The 17,939-nt window shown below is 39.0% G+C and overlaps 1 protein-coding gene across 5 annotated transcripts in view; it reads right to left on the bottom strand.

Annotated features, from left to right (window-relative positions):
* The window catches only part of TFDP2 (transcription factor Dp-2), a 57,071-nt gene that overhangs the window by 29,550 nt on the left and 9,582 nt on the right, over positions 1 to 17,939 (bottom strand). For 3 of the 5 annotated variants that reach the window (XM_051781222.1, XM_051781223.1, XM_051781225.1), the window contains exons 2-4: positions 11,884 to 11,977; positions 6,049 to 6,115; positions 13 to 102 (exon numbers count right to left, since the gene is read on the bottom strand). In XM_051781222.1, the coding sequence (XP_051637182.1) occupies positions 13 to 102; positions 6,049 to 6,115; positions 11,884 to 11,898 (172 nt within the window). In that variant the 5' untranslated portion in view covers positions 11,899 to 11,977. Of the gene's footprint in view, positions 1 to 12; positions 103 to 539; positions 686 to 6,048; positions 6,116 to 11,883; positions 11,978 to 17,939 lie in introns of those variants that run through there. The other 2 variants (XM_051781224.1, XM_051781226.1) reach the window with 2 other exon arrangements.

Here is a 17,939-nt window from a genome sequence, read left to right as displayed (position 1 = left end):
AGAAATACATACAATTTGAGGCAAGGATGTTTTCTTGTTCTGTGTAAATTTTCCAAAAGGCAGATCTGTATCTGAAAACATCTTCAGAAACTGCTTGTTTCTCTAGTCAACAAAATGAATAAATTATTCAGTCACCTCACTCACCTAGAAAAACAAACTTACAACCACACCATCCCAAACTCACCCCCCCAGGAAATCCTTGCTCTATTATGAAACATCTTTTGTGAGGTAGTGTCAGAGTGCACAAAACAGCAATTCATGATTTACATACACTGTGTTCCCATTCTGAGCTCAAAATAGTTCTCCTACTTGTCAGTTTTACTTTTTCAGGAGGATTTTGCCTGGGATTTCCCAAGTTGTGCCAGCATATTCTCATCAAAATCCAGTCTCCCCCCTCACTGCGGGCTGTTGCAATCAATGATGTGTCACTTCCCAGTACTGCTGCAGGAATTTTCCTCTTTTCTGCTGCAGCTCAAACTTTTGACCCTGTTATCTCCAAGATCAGCTCTCATATTATTTGTTCTTGTCCCTCTTCTTACCAGGGAAAAGAAATAAATTACTTTCTCTGGTGCCGACAGCATAAGGTCACATGGCAAAGTGCAGTAAAATTCTGAGATGTCGGGTTTGGCTTCCAGCTCTACCACAGGGCTCCACCACAGAGCTGCCTCCAACAACACTTCGTGCCCTGCAAGAGACACTGGAATGTCATGTTTCACAGAATAAGAGTGAGATGTGTCAGACTTACAGACTATGCAGTCAGCACAGCAGCTCAATTAGTAGCCACTGCTGCGCTGTGCCTTCCTTTACAGGGCTCTGCAGATAAATGTACATGGTCACCACTAGGGCAACTTCAGGATACACCAGGGTCATTCAAATTACTTGATCTTGATTTTAAAAAGACAGCAGTTTACATATGGCGTGTGTTTAAATGTCTTTTTGGCTGAAGTTGCTGTCAATAAAAAAGATTTTCATCTTCTAATCCCTACACAAATCCCCCATTTGGCAGCAGCACTGTCAAAGTCATCTTAAGAGTTGATCGAGCGCTCAAAGAAATGTTTCCCTGCCTTTGTTCTTCCTTTTAAATTTCTCCATGGGTAAATATAAATATGTGAATGTGTAGATTTTTAAATGCAGATAGGATAGAAAGGGACCAGTTTCTTTTAATGAGTGAGGTCTCTTTCATCCACTGTGGACAGAAAGAAAGAACAACCAAATTTTACAGTTTTACAACAGTAAGAGGTTGTTCTAAGTGTCTGTCAGCAGCTGAAAAATAAGTAAACAAAGCTTTATCACTTACTAATAAAATATTCCCTCCCTATTGTTTTCTTTTTCTCAAACATAGCATTATGGTCCACATACTCATGTAACCTCAAATGCTACAAGTATTTAACAAATACTCTTGGTGGAAACGCCACCTCTCCATGTCCCTTCACAGCAAACAGGACAGCTGGTTCACGTTGTTGCTCCAAGAAGTTAATGTGTTTCCAAACAGATCAGCACCCCAGGCTGAAGGGACAGATCTTGCAGACCAGATCACCAGAGTCACTGCTCTTCTCTAAAAGAGAAATGCAGCTTCCAAGAGCACCCTGCCCTGCCCACAGCCCTTGCACAGCAGCAGCCCAGGAACCACTGCCAGACCTGGAGCTGGCCAGGACCAGTCCCAGAGCAGAGAAAGCATCACCATAAAGTGAGAACTGCTAACACAAGTACAACCAGTTGAGGGAACAGGCACTTGCTTGCTAAGATGACTTGCTGTATTTTACACCAAGTTCTTGAGATTAGGGCACCTGTGTTTGCTGAGGAGTTGGTAATTCTAAAGCTTTGAAGGTAAAGTACTATTATAGAACAGCAAACACCAACAAGAGCAATCTCTTCAAGTCTTATTTACGAAACAGCACAGAAAAAGTAGGAGGAAGTAGATGCCACAAAACATTCAACAGATTTCTGTATTCAACTGAAAGCAGAAACATGGTCAAAGTAACTATATATATATTATCACAAAGCAACCGTAAAGGCTTTAAACATGACCAAATTCTAAATAAATGCCAAGTCTTAATAACACCCATCATTGGGGGACAAAAAAGATTACACTGATTTATGTCCCATGGCACAACAGCAGTGAGTACAGTGATAAGCTGAACACAATGAGACCCATCAGCCTCCGAGTCACGGTAATCTCACTGCGTGGATGAAAAAGGTCAGCTCAGATGGATCAAACTAGAATGATTTGTATAATAATACTCAATTCTTATATAATGTTTCTCAGCAGCACTTTCAAGGCACAAAGGAGGTCAGTGTCATTATTCCCATTTACCTATGGAAACCCAAGCACATGGGAAAGAAACAGACTTAAAACTCTCATCGAGGAGCTTCAACTGCAATGCACATAAAGCCACCCCAAACTGAGCCTGCTCCTCACTGATGCAAACTCAAAATAAAAATCTGCCAGTGCATGTAAGTATGTTTCTCTCAGAACAAAAGCACTTTGCTTCTGCATAAATTATTTTTCCATCCCTCAGTCACCACTATTGCTGTTTCTCATGGAGAGAAATCAGTGTTGCTATAATTTCATATTTTAAAAAAACATCATCACTACATAATTATTAATCCTCCTGGCATTTGTGCAATATTTTTACTTGCACGCACAAAGAAAAATTCAATTTAAATGATCTTCAGCTTCAAGCAGTCACAGATAAAGTTATTCATGTTTATGTACATGTACCCTCACATGCACACACTAACCATCCCACAAGACTCACTTTAAATCATTATGTGGAACCCTAAATAGCCTAACTTCACACAAACAACATGCACTTCTATACAAATATGAAGCTAAAGAGATTTTAGTGATTTTCCTTCCTGTATAACTAAATCTCTTAGGTCTGCAGCTTAGTTGCAAAGAGAATCAGAAACAATGTCAACTGGAGAATCTATAGAATCTGTCATAGCCAGTTTGAAGGAAACCATGGCTGATGGGGAGCACAGCCCAGCCAGCTGGGGTTACACACAATGCCTACAACAAAAAAAGCTTTTGAATTTCCAAACAAAACACCAGGGAAGTGTTGGTAATTTGGATTTCATATTCAGAGCTCTAAACAAGTGTCCACATTTTAAAAGTGTCTCGATGAATAGCCATTTAAATTAATACAGCCTGTGGCAGAAAACCCCAGTTCAGAGTTGTGAAATATCAGCAGTCCATCAGGATATTTTGCAATAACATAGTGATGTGCCCTCAGGATCCTTTATTACACTACAGCATAAACTGATTTCCAAGATCAGCTATTATAACAGCATATAGAAAACCTGAATTATTATCATGCTATTAGTACACAAGTATTTTCTTGGGACACTTATTTGTTTATTCATTGCATAAAATTACTGGGCCACAAACCTAACTTTTAAAAATTCCATAGTCTGTAGAAGCACGTACGTATCTAGAAATACCTCAAATCAAAGAGATCTGTAGAAAAGAAAAAGCAAACTGGGGCAGATAATATTTCAGTGTACTTTAGGCTTAAACTGAACAGTACATTTTCAGTCTTTTACTGCTCAATTTCAAACAAATTTACAGGAGTTAACAACTGCATGAATTCAAAAGTACCAGGCACAACTCTGTGGATAACCAATTCTGATGTCTGGGTCATTTTAGCAGGTCTCTTCAAGCACATCATGAACAAGTTCATTCCATTAGAGCAGTCCTGTGCAATAAGCCCAATCAGGACTTAATAAAAAATAGGTACAGCATAATAAAAAGATGTAGTCTGTGAGCATTAACTTCTCCTGTAGCAAAATAAACCAGGAGAATACCCAGAGGTTGTGCATGGACACTAAAGGTCATGGTGGGAAAGATAAATGGAGCCTGATCAAACTGATACTGCAACAGCAGAAACAGAGTAACTGCTTCAGATGGTCCAGGGGAAAAAGGGATTTTGGAAGTTAAGCCAGAAGAAAAAAGAACAGAAGAAAAGAAGAGGAGAAAAAAAGCAGAGGAAGTAATTTTGGAGTGCAAGGGCCAAGTAATTAGCTATTTTGATTACACATTTTTAATAACAGACACAAAGACAGAAAATTTCCTCAACATAATCTTATCTCGTGGTGCTAATGCTAGAGAGAGAGAGACTGCAGAATGAGCAACAGCCAACTTGGTGTCTCAGGACACCTTCCTGCAGTTTGGAACAGCATCCCCAAAGATCCAGGCTGCACTCTACTGTTATTGGGCAAAGTGGCAGAGCAGTGGGTTTACCTAGAACAGTTCGGCATTTTTCAAAATTAAACCCAGTAAACCCAGGGTTACACAACAGATTTCACAGTATAATAAAAGATCAGAGTTCATTATTAAAAAGGAAGACATTTTGCAAGGAATTTTCTATGTGCTCATAGCTCAGCACTGGAATCGGAAACGCTCCTTTAATGCAATATTGGTAGTAAACTAGTATGTTTGTACTAGAGGCAAATAACAAACAAACACACACCACAATTATCTATTTGGAAAAAAAATGATTTAAATGCAACTTTTCTAAGCAAAAATTTCTAGCACTTGAAATCTGATACTTTCAGGAAGATCCTTCTTTGAGCAATTGGCCTCTCTCCTTTGCTCTTGAAGGTATCATAAATCCATCATGCCTCAGTTTAACAATACTATGAAGGCACATTATAGATAGGCCCAGATATGTAGCAATAAACTGCTTTTATTTTTACTTTATTTTAACTTCAGTAATGGATAAAACAATAAAAACTGTCTTCATTAGGAAGCTCACAAAGCCCTGATAAGATACAATGGATCTGAATGTCTGTTCTGAGTTTCTTCCCCCCTCCCTAATTTCCAAAGTCCAACAGTGGACATGCCAAAAGAAATAAGTAAAAGACACTTCAGATTGAAAGTAAGAGATAGCTTAGACATTGGCTGTATCTATACAAGTTTTTCCAGCTTTTATGGAATATTTGATTCTCTAAGAAGAGTAAGTCATTGTGAACGAGATGTTATATCTCAAAAGAGATGTCAGTGATTTTTAATCATATCTCAAGGTTAAAAAAAATTCACTAGATCATAATATTGCAGAAAATATACCAAAATGGAGGTAAATAATACATCCATCATTCCAGGAGCACAGTCTGATAAAGAGTGGGATAAGGATCACTGAGATATTACTACTAACAATATTGTCCTGTACTTATAAAGTTATTCAATTATTTTCTGTATAAATCCATTGCTTGCCTCAGAAATTATTTGAAAACGTTGCACTTATTTTAGTCTTTTTCCCTAGAACCACGACATAATAATCACAAAATAATGAAGCACAAAGGGCAATTATCTCAGCAATGCACAATAAATAATTCTCAGAGGCCTACCATCAGTCTGTAATGTTCTGCAAAGTTTAGAAAACTGGGAAGATACTGAAGCTTTAGCCATTTTCTGTTTAGACTCTCTTGTTTTGATGCCCTGAGCCAAAAAATCATTCTTCCAGCTAGTACATGCATTTGTTTATTGCAGTGGATGACAGCAAACTTTACTTAGACAGGTTGATTGAAATGTTCTCTGAATTGCAAATCCTCAAGTTTTCTAATATATATAAGGGGTTGCAGCTTTATTTTTACTGGAATACTGTAGCTGTTATGACTGATCATAAACTGTTTTTGAGTCAAAAGTGATTAATCTAGAAATAATAAGATGAAACAGGACAGGACAAAATATATTAAGTGCAGAACACTTAAAAGCATGAAGTCATGCTTAACCTTCTCTGCCATTTTGACAACAGAGTATGGGAACTTTAAGGGTGGAGTAGAAATCAGGAAATTCGGCATATTATTCACCATGAAGGAATGAAAAAATGGGCTTATTTTAGCCTCTAATTAAATTACTTTTACTACACCCTCTTTTCCCCTCTGAAAGTCTGAAGATATTCCAGTCTTTTCTACTGACACTTATATGTCAGTAATAAAACATCTACCATTTAAGTTCCGAGTCTCCCAAACGTGAATCAACCATATACAGTGAAATAAGTCTTAATGTACACTTCTTTTCTACGTATACAAATAGAATTCTCTTACCTTTTGTTGGACTCTGGTTCTGATCTATAAATCCTTTCAAGTCTCCATTTGTGGAAGTCACACCAACCTGAACAAAACATTTTTGAAGTCTTAAAATACGATAAACCTTTCTTTGTTTTCTAATGCACAACTAATAATATTATGAAAGTAATCTGTTCTGCATTATGAACCATCATAATCCTATGGACAGTAGAGTATAACAAGAGCATGAGATTCAAGGCAAAGAATTCAGTTCAGTTATATTCTGCTACTGCACTACATGTGACCCAAGCAGCCCATTCTGGTTGTTATGGTGTAAGTCACTGTCCCCTCCAAGTCAAATGGAGCAGCTGCCACCAATAACAGCACAAACCTGCCTGATGTCCAGAACCCTCAGTATTAAGCTGCACAGGGTCTACAGGTCTGAGATGTGACTATTGATGCATTTTAGATACATTCCCCAGCTTCCAGAGATGAACTGACTTACCCTGTGGGCAAGAGGCAAATAATACTTACTTAGGGTAAGTTATCGGATACATGGAGAACTGAAATCATACACAGAATGGTGCATCTCAGATTTTGGCAGGTACACAAAGCAGGGAAAGGTGCAGTTTGTACAGAAAAATGTAAGATCACAGCTCCTGGATGAGGGAGGGAAGAGATGGAAAGTCCCTCGTACCCAGGTAACAAGGGATGGGCCCAGCAGCAGCAAGGAATGGTAAGGCACTTTGCAGCTTCAGCACATTATGGTCACACCACCTTAGAAACCTCTGTCCAACAAAGCATTCTCTTTTGCTTCCAAGCTGGGAGAAGCACTGGGGGACTGAGCTCTGCTGGGGCATTAGGCAACTAAACTAAATACAAAAAAACTCTTTTTAAAACACTATAAGATTTGAGTACTTCTGTAAGTAATTGGGACAAAGGGGCCTGGTATCCAAGTTAAGAGAAAACAATTATATGACCAAGGATCAAATATTTGCTTTATTTTACAGATGTATGGAGCAACAATGGAACCGATGTTAGGGCCGCTTGTAGAATTTTAATAATCTTAGATTAGAACATAATTTAATTTTAGATAAATTAAACAGTAACTAAAATAAACTACACATGAAAAATACCTACCATAAGCATTCAGACGCTTGGTTCCACTAAAGAACTTGTATTCAGTAAATAATTTTTGTAGGGAAAAAACTGCACACGGCATTGTGTGAAACTATTTCTATCAAGATTTTTTCACCATCAGGGGACACACAAAATGATTAACTGTTGCTGCACTACTGTGACTGTAAAACACTGCCTAAATGAGCTAATTAGGTGCTTCTGTAAACAAGCCCTAAAGATGCTCAGTGCAGTCCCCCAGTTTATCTCACATGTTGTTAGTATCCCACTTGCCCTTGCCTGTCTGTCCTGGCACACCCCCCTAGACTCTCATCACTGTTTCCCAGGGGCAGCCAGGTGCTTTGGCTGTTGCAGGCAATGGTACCACCAGAAGCTGTTTTGAAAGAGAGCAAGAGTGTCCCATGTTCCCTCCCCATTTCCCAGGCTGTCTCCCAGCAGGCGGCAGCAGTGCAGCAGAATGCAGCGGGGCTGGGGAGGGAACACCGGGATTGGAGCAGGGCAAGGGAATGAAGGCATGAAAACAAAAGCAAAACCTCTCCTATCACGATCTGGGAGCAGATCCATATGGAAAACTGAAGCACTCTGGTATTTTCCCCCCCAGGTGCTTGGGTGCAAGGAAAGCTCGTCTGGCAAGAAGCCGCTGTGGTTCCTTACACTGGAATGTGTTCTCGAGGAGAAGTTTAAACTAGAGGTTGGAGAGGTTGGTAACTGCACAGTGAATAGCACTGGAAGGCCATTCCACTGCCAAGGGAAGAGCCAGCACTCCTGGATCATGCTACTGCTGCCTTTGCACAAACAACAGCTTCTCCCCAGGCCCCTTGCCTCTGCCAGAAGGAACACAAATAGGAGTAATTCTAAATTCAGAGAAAGAACAGGGGTCCACAGGGATAAATATAATGTTAGAGAAAAGGGCCTCAATTCATCTCAGGAGAAGGGATAATAATTATGATGAACATCCCCAAAGACACCACTGCAATTTGTTCACAACTGAACATTCAGCTCTAAATTTACAACTGCATTTCCCTATTGATTCATATCAGCACTTCAATTAAACACTGAAGGTGATGTACATGTGCAGTGTCAGAATGAAAAGTCTAACATTTACATTTCATTCTCTAAAAGATTTAGATTATTTAACTGAATCCATATTTAAGGCAATATAAAAAAGTACTTGAGGGTTTTTTTGTGTGTATGTTGTCCTTCAGTTTTCCAAATGACATAAGATTATAGCAGAATTTCAGTTTGCACATAAATATGTTACTTTCATTACCATGGTCCTAAGAGCACATTTATAAAGAGCATCCAATAAACAGCAGCACTTTTCTAAATTAAATACTCTTTGTATCTAAGTTTAGAAGAGTTTGAAAAGAAACTTGAATTTCGTGAGAACTTAAATGAAAAATATGGCAGACTTAAAGGAATTTGCTTCTCTTACAGAGGAATAATCATAACTAAGCCCTCAGAAGTAGCAATGTGTGATATAATATTACAGTACTGCAGCAGAACAGACCTTCACAGTATTCCATCTCAGTGTTAGAGGACTCAGGCCAGGTTGTTATCTGGATCCCACTGCTTCTGGGATCTTGTAATTTAACCACTCCTAAACTAAAACCAGTAAACGATCAAACGCTTAATTGGTATAATCTGTTATTTTTGTATGTCTCATGTGATATTTCTGCTTTATAACAGTGCCCCAGAGTGTGGATTACTGGGAATGGCAGGACCTGCACTGCTGCTCCTGTCCATCTGTGGCATGATGAGCCCAGCCATGAAGTAAGATGGAGAAAGCACTTAGCAGGCCTTTGCACACTGTTAAATACTTCCACTGAAGTATTATGCCTTTTTTATCAGGCAACTAATTGTCCAAATGGGATGAGGGGAAAGGAAAAAAGAATCACAACAAGCTCTCGTAGCTTCCCAGCCTTCTCTAAGGCTTGACATACTGCTCAGGGCAAGTCTCCTAGACCAACTGCAGCAGTTAAACTTTCCTCCATGTGAAAGGAGAGCTATCACACCCATTTAACTGACCTCATCTACAACAAGACAACCACCCTGAGAAGCAGTGACAAATAACTTCACATAGATAAAAATTCAGAGCCAACAATCAAAACTAACAGACTTATTGAAAAAATCTGCTTTAGTCATATTATTTATTTGGTCCTAACAATAAGTTTACCATGAATATTTGCTCATTTTTTCCTCCATTTCTCAATTCTGTTTTGGTGCCTTCTTACCTGAAGGACAGATGGGAATGGAAGTAAAAAACAGGCAAGAAAAACACATTTTATGATATAAGCAAAGAATGAAATAGCCCAATAAGATAGAGTGATTAGAATTACATCCAGGTGCAATGTATATTATATATACACAACATCTCATCTCCAAGAGAATCTGTAACTTTTACTCAACATTTTATTATTTGTAGCTGCTTTGTTTGGATTAGTTTTTTATGGAAGGTGAAATTACCCATAAACAATATTTCACAAGCAGATGGTAGAAAGTGTCCTGCATTTAAAGGAAGTGAACAGTGAGCCAGTCTGGATAATTTTCCAGTCCTGTACTCAAAAAGTTAGGAAGGAAAAACAGTGATGGGGAACATTATTCATCTTGCATACACATCCAATCTATGGAAACATTTTGGCATGTGCTTGAAGCACAAGCTTCCTTGGAGGGAAGGCTGCTCACCCCAGCTTATGGCATGGGAGATGAAAGGCCATTTTAGCCTAAACTCACTGCACTTGGCTGTGATGCAGAAGGATCACAAACATGCCCAGACTCTGTCCCAGCTGGGGGCAGTGATTTCAGAACACAGAGGTGGCAGCTTCCCTGTGTGTACAAGTTTAATGAAAGATATGTGCCCTTTAAGAGTTTTCAGGAAGCTGCCCAAGTTCCAGTACTTTGGTGTTCGCTTTCCTTGATGCTTCAACATAAAGGAAAAAAAAGATAGAAATACTTTCACAGAGAAGTTCTCTCCCTCAGCTCACTCTGCAGATCATTAAACCATATCCAACAACATAACAGACAAACACTAACCTTGCATCTGAAACAGGTTTTGAACTGCAGAAACCAACAGGCATATGCTAAACCCCCCAACTCTGCAAATTCAGAAGCATTCTTGGGCCTTCTAACAACATCAGAAAACACTAGGGCTGACACTGATACCCTGAGTGTGCAAGTCTAAGTAACTAAGGTTTGGAAAACCTGAAGAAGTGCTACAAATAAGGCCACAAAGCATACGACCCTGCAAAATTTCAAAGCATACATACCAATAAAACATCTCTTCTATAAAGTAACCATAGCCTTGCAAAACCACATGTCTGTATTCAGCACAAGAATAGGTTGCCCAGACTGAAGGTTCATGTCTGTCCTTGGAGACTTTCAAAACCCAGAACCCTGATGGAGCCCTGAACAAAGCACCAAGCCACTGGATTCCAGTGTCAAAGAGCTTTACACAAAGCAGCACAATATATGGCCTCCTGAGATCCCTTCCAACCTATGCCACTCTGACTCCATCATGCAACACTCCAGAGATTTTATTGGGATTGGTATTTATCCTTTGACTGTATCAAACAAAAGGTCAAAACCACAAGTGATCTGGATTTGTTCAGCTGTTCCACATACATCAGTAGAACTACTTATTGAAACTAGAGATTAAGATGACCTACAAAATAATAAGTCAAAAGGCTTTGCATATACATATCAAATTATCTTCTGTCTTGGTAAGCCTGAATCAAAAAGTGAGATGTAAGACACCTCAAAGTCTGGAACTACACACCAAATGAAGCTACTAATAAAGCCAACAGAAACTTCTGAGAGTTGAGAATTAATTTAACCAAACTATGCCCCTGGCACCAGTGTAACCCAACATGCACAAAAGCTTTTGCAGTTACTGAACAGAGCACCACTCTGGGCTACCTGCACTTTTACCATGGGGCACTTCTTTGGGGTTGGTTCCTGAACCTGTTCAGATTTACCCAGACTTCAGGATGCCCTGTCAAAGGCTGTCAACAGGCAAATTGCCCAGGGCCCAAAGTCATGCTCAACTTAGTGATCACCAAACTTAATCAGAACTGTTCTCTATACAAATTGTGTACCACAGGAAGCAAAATTAAGCAGAAAATTCAGGTCAGGATGTTAGACACTTCATAAGCATCCTTAGAACCTGGGATAGAGGAGTCAAACATGGAGCCTCCAGACACCACACTACAGGCTTGTTAATGCAGCAAGAGAAGAAACAGGAACACCCTTGGTCTTCTAGAAACCAAGAGTGTACTGACATAAGTAGAGAAATATGCAGTCTTTCTGTTCTTTCTTGAGTTTTGAGGCAGACTCAGTAGAAGGATTTTGCAAAGGTGACAAGATTCAACACAATGAGCAGCTCTCAGGTGAGTTTGGAGCAATATTAGGAGAATCACAGACTGACAGAGTATCTCAAGTTGGAAGGGACCCGAAAGAATCAATAAGGGAACAGCACAAAGCATTGCCTCACTTATCAACCTGACCCACAGCTGAGTGGACTCCACATCCTTAAAGAGCTTCAAGCCAGTTTAAATTTATCAAAACACAGCAGAAGATGATGGGATAATACATTTGTGGTGTACAAAAATCAGACAAGATTTTTCAATTTGAAGGTCTTAGTGCTTGATTTCTTATGTCTGTCCATACAGTTCTGAAAGCCAGCAGTGACTGGTAGCGTGCCAATATACAAAGTAATACATGTTGCAGAGTTATACTTACATTTTTAGCCGTCATGTCAGACAGTATTGCTTTATATTTCGTAAAACCATAAGATATCCCTTTTCATCTTCACAGAATCTTTAAAAGGAACATCCTGTAAGAAAGTTAATGAAATATCTTAGGTGAAACCCCACTTTTTGATAAAATCAATCACCACCACAGTCAGGTTCTTCACAGATACTAAAAATGTACATTGCTTGGGACAGGCAGAGATGAAATCCTATACACAGACACCAACTTAAAGAGAGGCCTAATTACATTAATGTGTTAGCAAAGCATGTCATGCCATTACTGAAGCTTTTTAATTAAAACCATGCAATCTTTTGCACCTAATGCAGAGTATGTCTTTATAAAAGGGAAGTGAATTACTTCTCTCCATTGTGTCTTTAGCCACCAACAACAGAGAAAGTTTTTAATGAAATGTATATATATGGAAAACATTCAGTATTTTTAGGAAACATGCAAGAAAAAACATTGCTGTTCAAACTCATCTTTTCAATATTTTATTAAATCTGTGTAATTAGAATTATATTATTAGAATTTCAGGAAAAGACAAAAATTTGAAAAATTGAAAAATACTTAAAAGTGACTTATTTTTTAAATGAAAGCTTCCAGAAGTCTTAGAGAGAACAGAAGAAAAGTTACAAATCAATGCTGGCAGCACAAACCATTTTAAAGATAGAATTAACTTGTCAAAGTGTTTAAGTACTTCGAAAGTACTTCATAAGTACTACCTGCAGTTAAAAATGAACTATAAAAGACATTTGAATTGCACTTGGATGTGTAAGAGAGAGAAATGTTCACACTTTCAAGTGTGGAATCAACTCAGTAAAATTAAGAAGATACCTAAACTAGTTACCAAATATGAGTTACAACCATTTACAGCAGAACTCAGCACTACAAAAGCAGGGTGAAATTCATGTTAATTCCTCTGTATTTTAACCTACATGAGTTCTGAGAACAGGCAGCGCCTTTGCCCCCTTCGAGGAAAGTGCTAGGAATTGTTCCAGCGTGTGCACAGCTAATGGGGCACTCTACCACCACTTCCCATCACTGCATTAGTAGTTTTGGACAGCCCAGAATATTAAATTCTAGGTTGTTTCTATACGTGTCTTGGTTTATTCGGACACCGTATCAATAAAACTTTCAGTGGAAAACCATTTTACTCAACATAGAGGTGTCCTCCATTTCCTGCTGAATGAGTTGTATTTAATCCTTAGTGCCTCCATTTATTGCAGCCATGATTAAGCAGTTGCTCCAGCATGTGAACACCACACAATTCTACTAAGACATTCTCCTGTGAAAATTTGTACATTTCACTTTTACAACAAAGCATCCAAGAAAATAAGAATAATTTTTCTCTGACCTCAGAGAAGGTGCTACTGAGAGATATCTATTTACAGCCTGGGGAAAGGGGCCACTGCATCTGTGCAGCAATCCTGAAACCTGAAGAAGAGTCATAGAAAAGCCTCAAGGCTACAGAGGTCATGGAAAAGAGCAAAAGCTGAATTTTTGCATTGCATCTGAAAATTATGATCTTTGTGCTTGTTCTTTTTTCACCTTTCTCATCCTTCCACACAAACTCTCCAAATATATCATTTGGAGCTCTGGCCAAAATTCATGATGCAGTTTGACCTCTCTTTCTTTAAGAGGCTTTACAAGTAATTTACTCAAATAAACCACAGTTAAGAACACATTTGCTAAGCAGTTTTAATCCATTTACATATAAGCAAACCAGGTTCATCTTTAACAAGTTATTTGCTGTCAAGCTTAGTGATCCAGAAGGTATTGTCCATAAACTATTACAGTCCTTCTCCACAATGCTCTTCAGCCAGTATGAACAGTTGGTATTCTTCCAGCTTTATGAACACATTTTGTCAAGCTCAGGAAGCCAGACTTTGTGACCCCACCATCTGCCATGACCTCTTGTCAGGTTCAGACAAAAGAACCGACACAGATGGCCTCAAAATGGAGATTCTCTTCATCCCCAATTGCTGCTTGTGCTTGCACCACACAGATGGAAAAACATAAAACTCAACCTTTTTGTTCTTTAGCTGGTTCCTACTGAAATGAAGCTGCATAAAGACAAGTTTGGAGCCAAAGCACTTGAGACACGAGGATTGCTTTATCTGAACTAAGATTGCCCCGTCATTATCTAAGCCTTGGTTTATAATCTGCTCCCATAATTCTGCCTTTTGGTCCTATATTGCACGGTACAAGGAGCCAGCCAAACTGTCTGACTTTGTAAACTTTGACTTGTAGCTTCTTCTAGAACATCTGTTTCCTAATTGCTTATGCCAATGACATTAAAAAGCCAGTTTGAGCATTAAATTTACAAAAGCCCAGATAATCAAGCTCTAGCTACAACAAAATTGTTGTTCATTTGTACCTATTCTCCTTACAAGTTAAAAGTCAAATCTGTTGTAAAGTTTCTGTGATACTGAAGCTGAATCCCAGTGCCAGAAACAAAACAAACCAGAAAACAGTCATCTGCAGAATGACATTACCTTCCTTCTTACGTTTATTTTCTATGATCCAAAGTCTTACTGTTCAATTGTCCCTATAAGGCACATGTAGTGAGTAAAACCTAATAGCAGAAAAGAATAAAGTTACGTAACAAAACACTCTGCCCTCGAAAATTAAGATTTACCACACTTATCCTGGTTTCTCTTCTCAAATTATCAGTACTTCACAATCAGACCTTCGCATAGACCAGCACCACACCAAGATCCTCCTCAGTGCCAGAGGCCAGTTTACCACATGAAGTGTCATTTTTATGTAAATATTACATCACTACTAAACAGCTACAAATGAAGACAACTGTTGGATAATTACTCGAACTGTTACGACATTAAATCTTCATGGTACACATCAAAAAAAGGAGATAGTTTAGGATACTAGAATGATTTTTATCATCAACAAGGAGCACTTTTTTCATTTACTTGATCAAGAGTACTGCAAAATGAAAATTATTCCAAGTGACTGGGTCAGCTAAGAGGAAAGTGTGATCAGTTTCAAGAAAAAGAAACCTGCATTCCACTAGAGATTAATTTATATTCTTCCCACCTCTCTCCATAGTACTGACTTCCAAGTTATGGTACTACAAGGCTGATTTCAGAAGACAGCGGTAACAAAAAGATTCCTTATTAATCAGTACAGGCTCAGTGTTAAACCACTAATTTATGCACAGCATCTACATGGTTTAGACCACCTGTTACACATATGCTGCTTCTTTGTGTCTCAGTTTTCTGACCAGTAGAATTTCAAAATTATGAAGTACTTATCAGAACTCCACCTGCTCCCAGGAAGTGTTTCCCTATCTTGTTCCTAAAAAAAAATTTCAATATCCACCTCCTTTTTGAAGAAATTGAGATTAAAAAAAGACCAATTTTAGTGAAAGTATCTGTATGTACAAGTAAGATTCATTTCTTGGTATCCCACGCAACAGAAATGCAACTTTGTTAGCAAATTTCTGGAATTTAAATTACAGATTTTGTATCCCTATAAGAAAATTCCATTGATCTGCCAACTTTTTTTCTGAGTCCTCTTCAGATGACTTTGTCCCAGTTTTATCCTTCATATACACATACAAGAAATAAATTCAGCCTACAAACTGCAAAAGGCAGGAATACCATGTAACATCCGGCTTGTCACTTCATGAAGCACTTCAAAAAGGAGTGTATCCAACAAGTCACACAGAGAGTGGGAAATAAGTCACCACCTTCAGCTATCACACAGTAATTTGTATTTTGAAAACAATGGTAGAAAGTAGCTCTTAGGAAGCATTTGAAAGGAACTCCCACCATGATGTGTATGATGGGGGAATTGCAGGTGTAACTTCTTCTTCCAGCTTTTACTGTGAGCAATGGTATGCCTTCAGAAAAGTCCAAGTAGGTAACAGACAAGGTGATCAGAGAGACTCAACAAAGGAAAACTAAGGGACTTGACCACTAAATGATATTAGAAGTTTTTAACAAAATAAAATAATTTGAGAAGAGTAGTGAGTTTAAAAGCTTCATTTAATCACTTTTATTTGACTTAAAAGGCTGCAGCCTATGAATCCAAAGTTTTCCCTCCTACAAGACACAAAAATGAAATGAGAATGGCTGCCTTAAACCAAGGTGTAAATGGAAGATAAAACTACCTGAACCTAATTTGAAAGCAAAGATCTCACCATGTAGTTGAGACTGAGCAAAATCCCAAGGTGTCATCAGAACAAATCAACTGGCACCTGACAACAGCAGTAATTATGACTCAAGTTTACACAGCACAAAGAACTTGGAAACACAGCCAAGGCCTACCACACAAGTTCAATGAGTACAAACCATAGCACTTCAGTGGTATAATGAACAGCCACCACCCAGTGTGGTTTGCCCAAAGCACGTCAGGGGAAATGCCCCTTTAAGGACTTCATGCAGCACATCCCGGGGCACCAAATTAATTGGCTCATGGTCAGCACTCTCAGACTCGATCCCAAATGCCACAGCCCCACTACTCCCACCACTTGCTGTATTTACTCTCACTGCTGTACTTATTACATGACTAGCAACGTACATATTATATGCAGATGTATGTATTACATGACTATATATGTTGTACAGATATACGTGACTGCCACAAGCACCACTGATGGAGGTTACTGAGTATCTTGAATCCCAGGGATGAAGACAGGTCTGAGTGGATGTACACGTGACAAGAACACACAACACAGGGATAAAATCCAAAGCTGGATTCAAACTCTTCCTTAGTTGCAAGTGCCCAAAGTCTCCATGCACTGAACTGCACTGCTGAGCCTCAAGTTCTGCTGCTTGTCCAGTCCTGACAGTGCCGAGTCCCAGATCCCAGCAACCTAGAACTGGATACTCCTGCCCTCAAGCGACTTAGTTTCTTAGGCATGTTCTCAGACATACTCAGTGTCATGCCAGTACTAGCAGTAAACTTTATGTCTAAGAATAGGAGCAGCACTCATGGCTTATGTCAAAATCAATGAGGTGAAGCATGTCCCCTATTGCCCAAATAAGGAGAACATTGCATTAAACATGTGGTATAATTCCCAAGTACTTGAACCTTTGAAGGTTCTTTTAATTCCCCAAACCAGCTTATTGTCATTCAAGATAAAGTACACAGGGTCTGATATCAGAAAAGGGAGTAACACTCATGCAGCACTTAAAACAAGATGATCTAAAATATCTTTATGAGTTTTTGTGCTGGTTTAAAAATAAACCAGCAGGGGAAATGAACTCAACTCAAAAGAGAGATTATAAGTCAGAATAATAATTAAATAAAATAATACAGTAAGTACAATTATACAGACAAACAATTGGTTTTAACCCACAAAATCCAAATATATAACCCAGCACCCTGGGGCATGAACAGAGTGGTGTTCTTTGGGCCCCCTGAGTCCAAAGTAAAAGGAGAGGGGAAAACCTGTTGGTGAGAGTGCTGTTGCAGTCTGGTTGAAAAGTGGTGGTTGCAGTCCAGTCAAGAGTGGTGGCTGCAGTCTGGTTGAGAGCTGTGATCTGCAGTCTTCCTCTGGATCCCATGAGTGGTTAAAAAAGTTCCAAGACTCCAAGATTACATATTCTCCAGTTCAGGCAGGAATGCTCAGTACTTCCCTCAGGGCGAGGAGTTCCACAAAGGGTGTGAGGACAGAAGCACCCTCCTATCTCGAAGGCCTCTTAACACCCAGTTTATAGCCTGAGGAGTCAGGCTGCTCTGGGCAGAGGGTGTCTATTGACAACAGTTTCTGGGAAATGGCATGGAAGGCTATAGAATACACAGTTTTGGGTTACACCCATCCAGTGATGAACTGGTCCCAGCTGTTCTAACTAGGACAGTTTTATATACAACTTTTATCAGCATAGCTACATTTGGAATTAACAAAAATGTAGCTGCAGATTTTTTTAAGTAGCCAATCTATAAGCTCATCTTTTGTTCTCTCACTAGGTTTCTCTCAGTTAAGCTGAGCTGAAAACAGCATCTTTTTGACTACTGAGACTTCACACAAGCTTCTTCACACCAGCTCACATACTGTATGATACATCAGAGAATGCTCT

The sequence above is a fragment of the Manacus candei genome, unplaced genomic scaffold (assembly GCF_025592945.1).
Source record: "Manacus candei isolate 608988 ecotype Guabito, Panama unplaced genomic scaffold, ASM2559294v1 h1tg000015l, whole genome shotgun sequence".
Classification (NCBI taxonomy): domain Eukaryota; kingdom Metazoa; phylum Chordata; class Aves; order Passeriformes; family Pipridae; genus Manacus; species Manacus candei.
The sequence above is the reverse complement of the archived record's forward strand: the minus strand, read 5'-3'. Positions and strand labels throughout refer to the sequence as shown.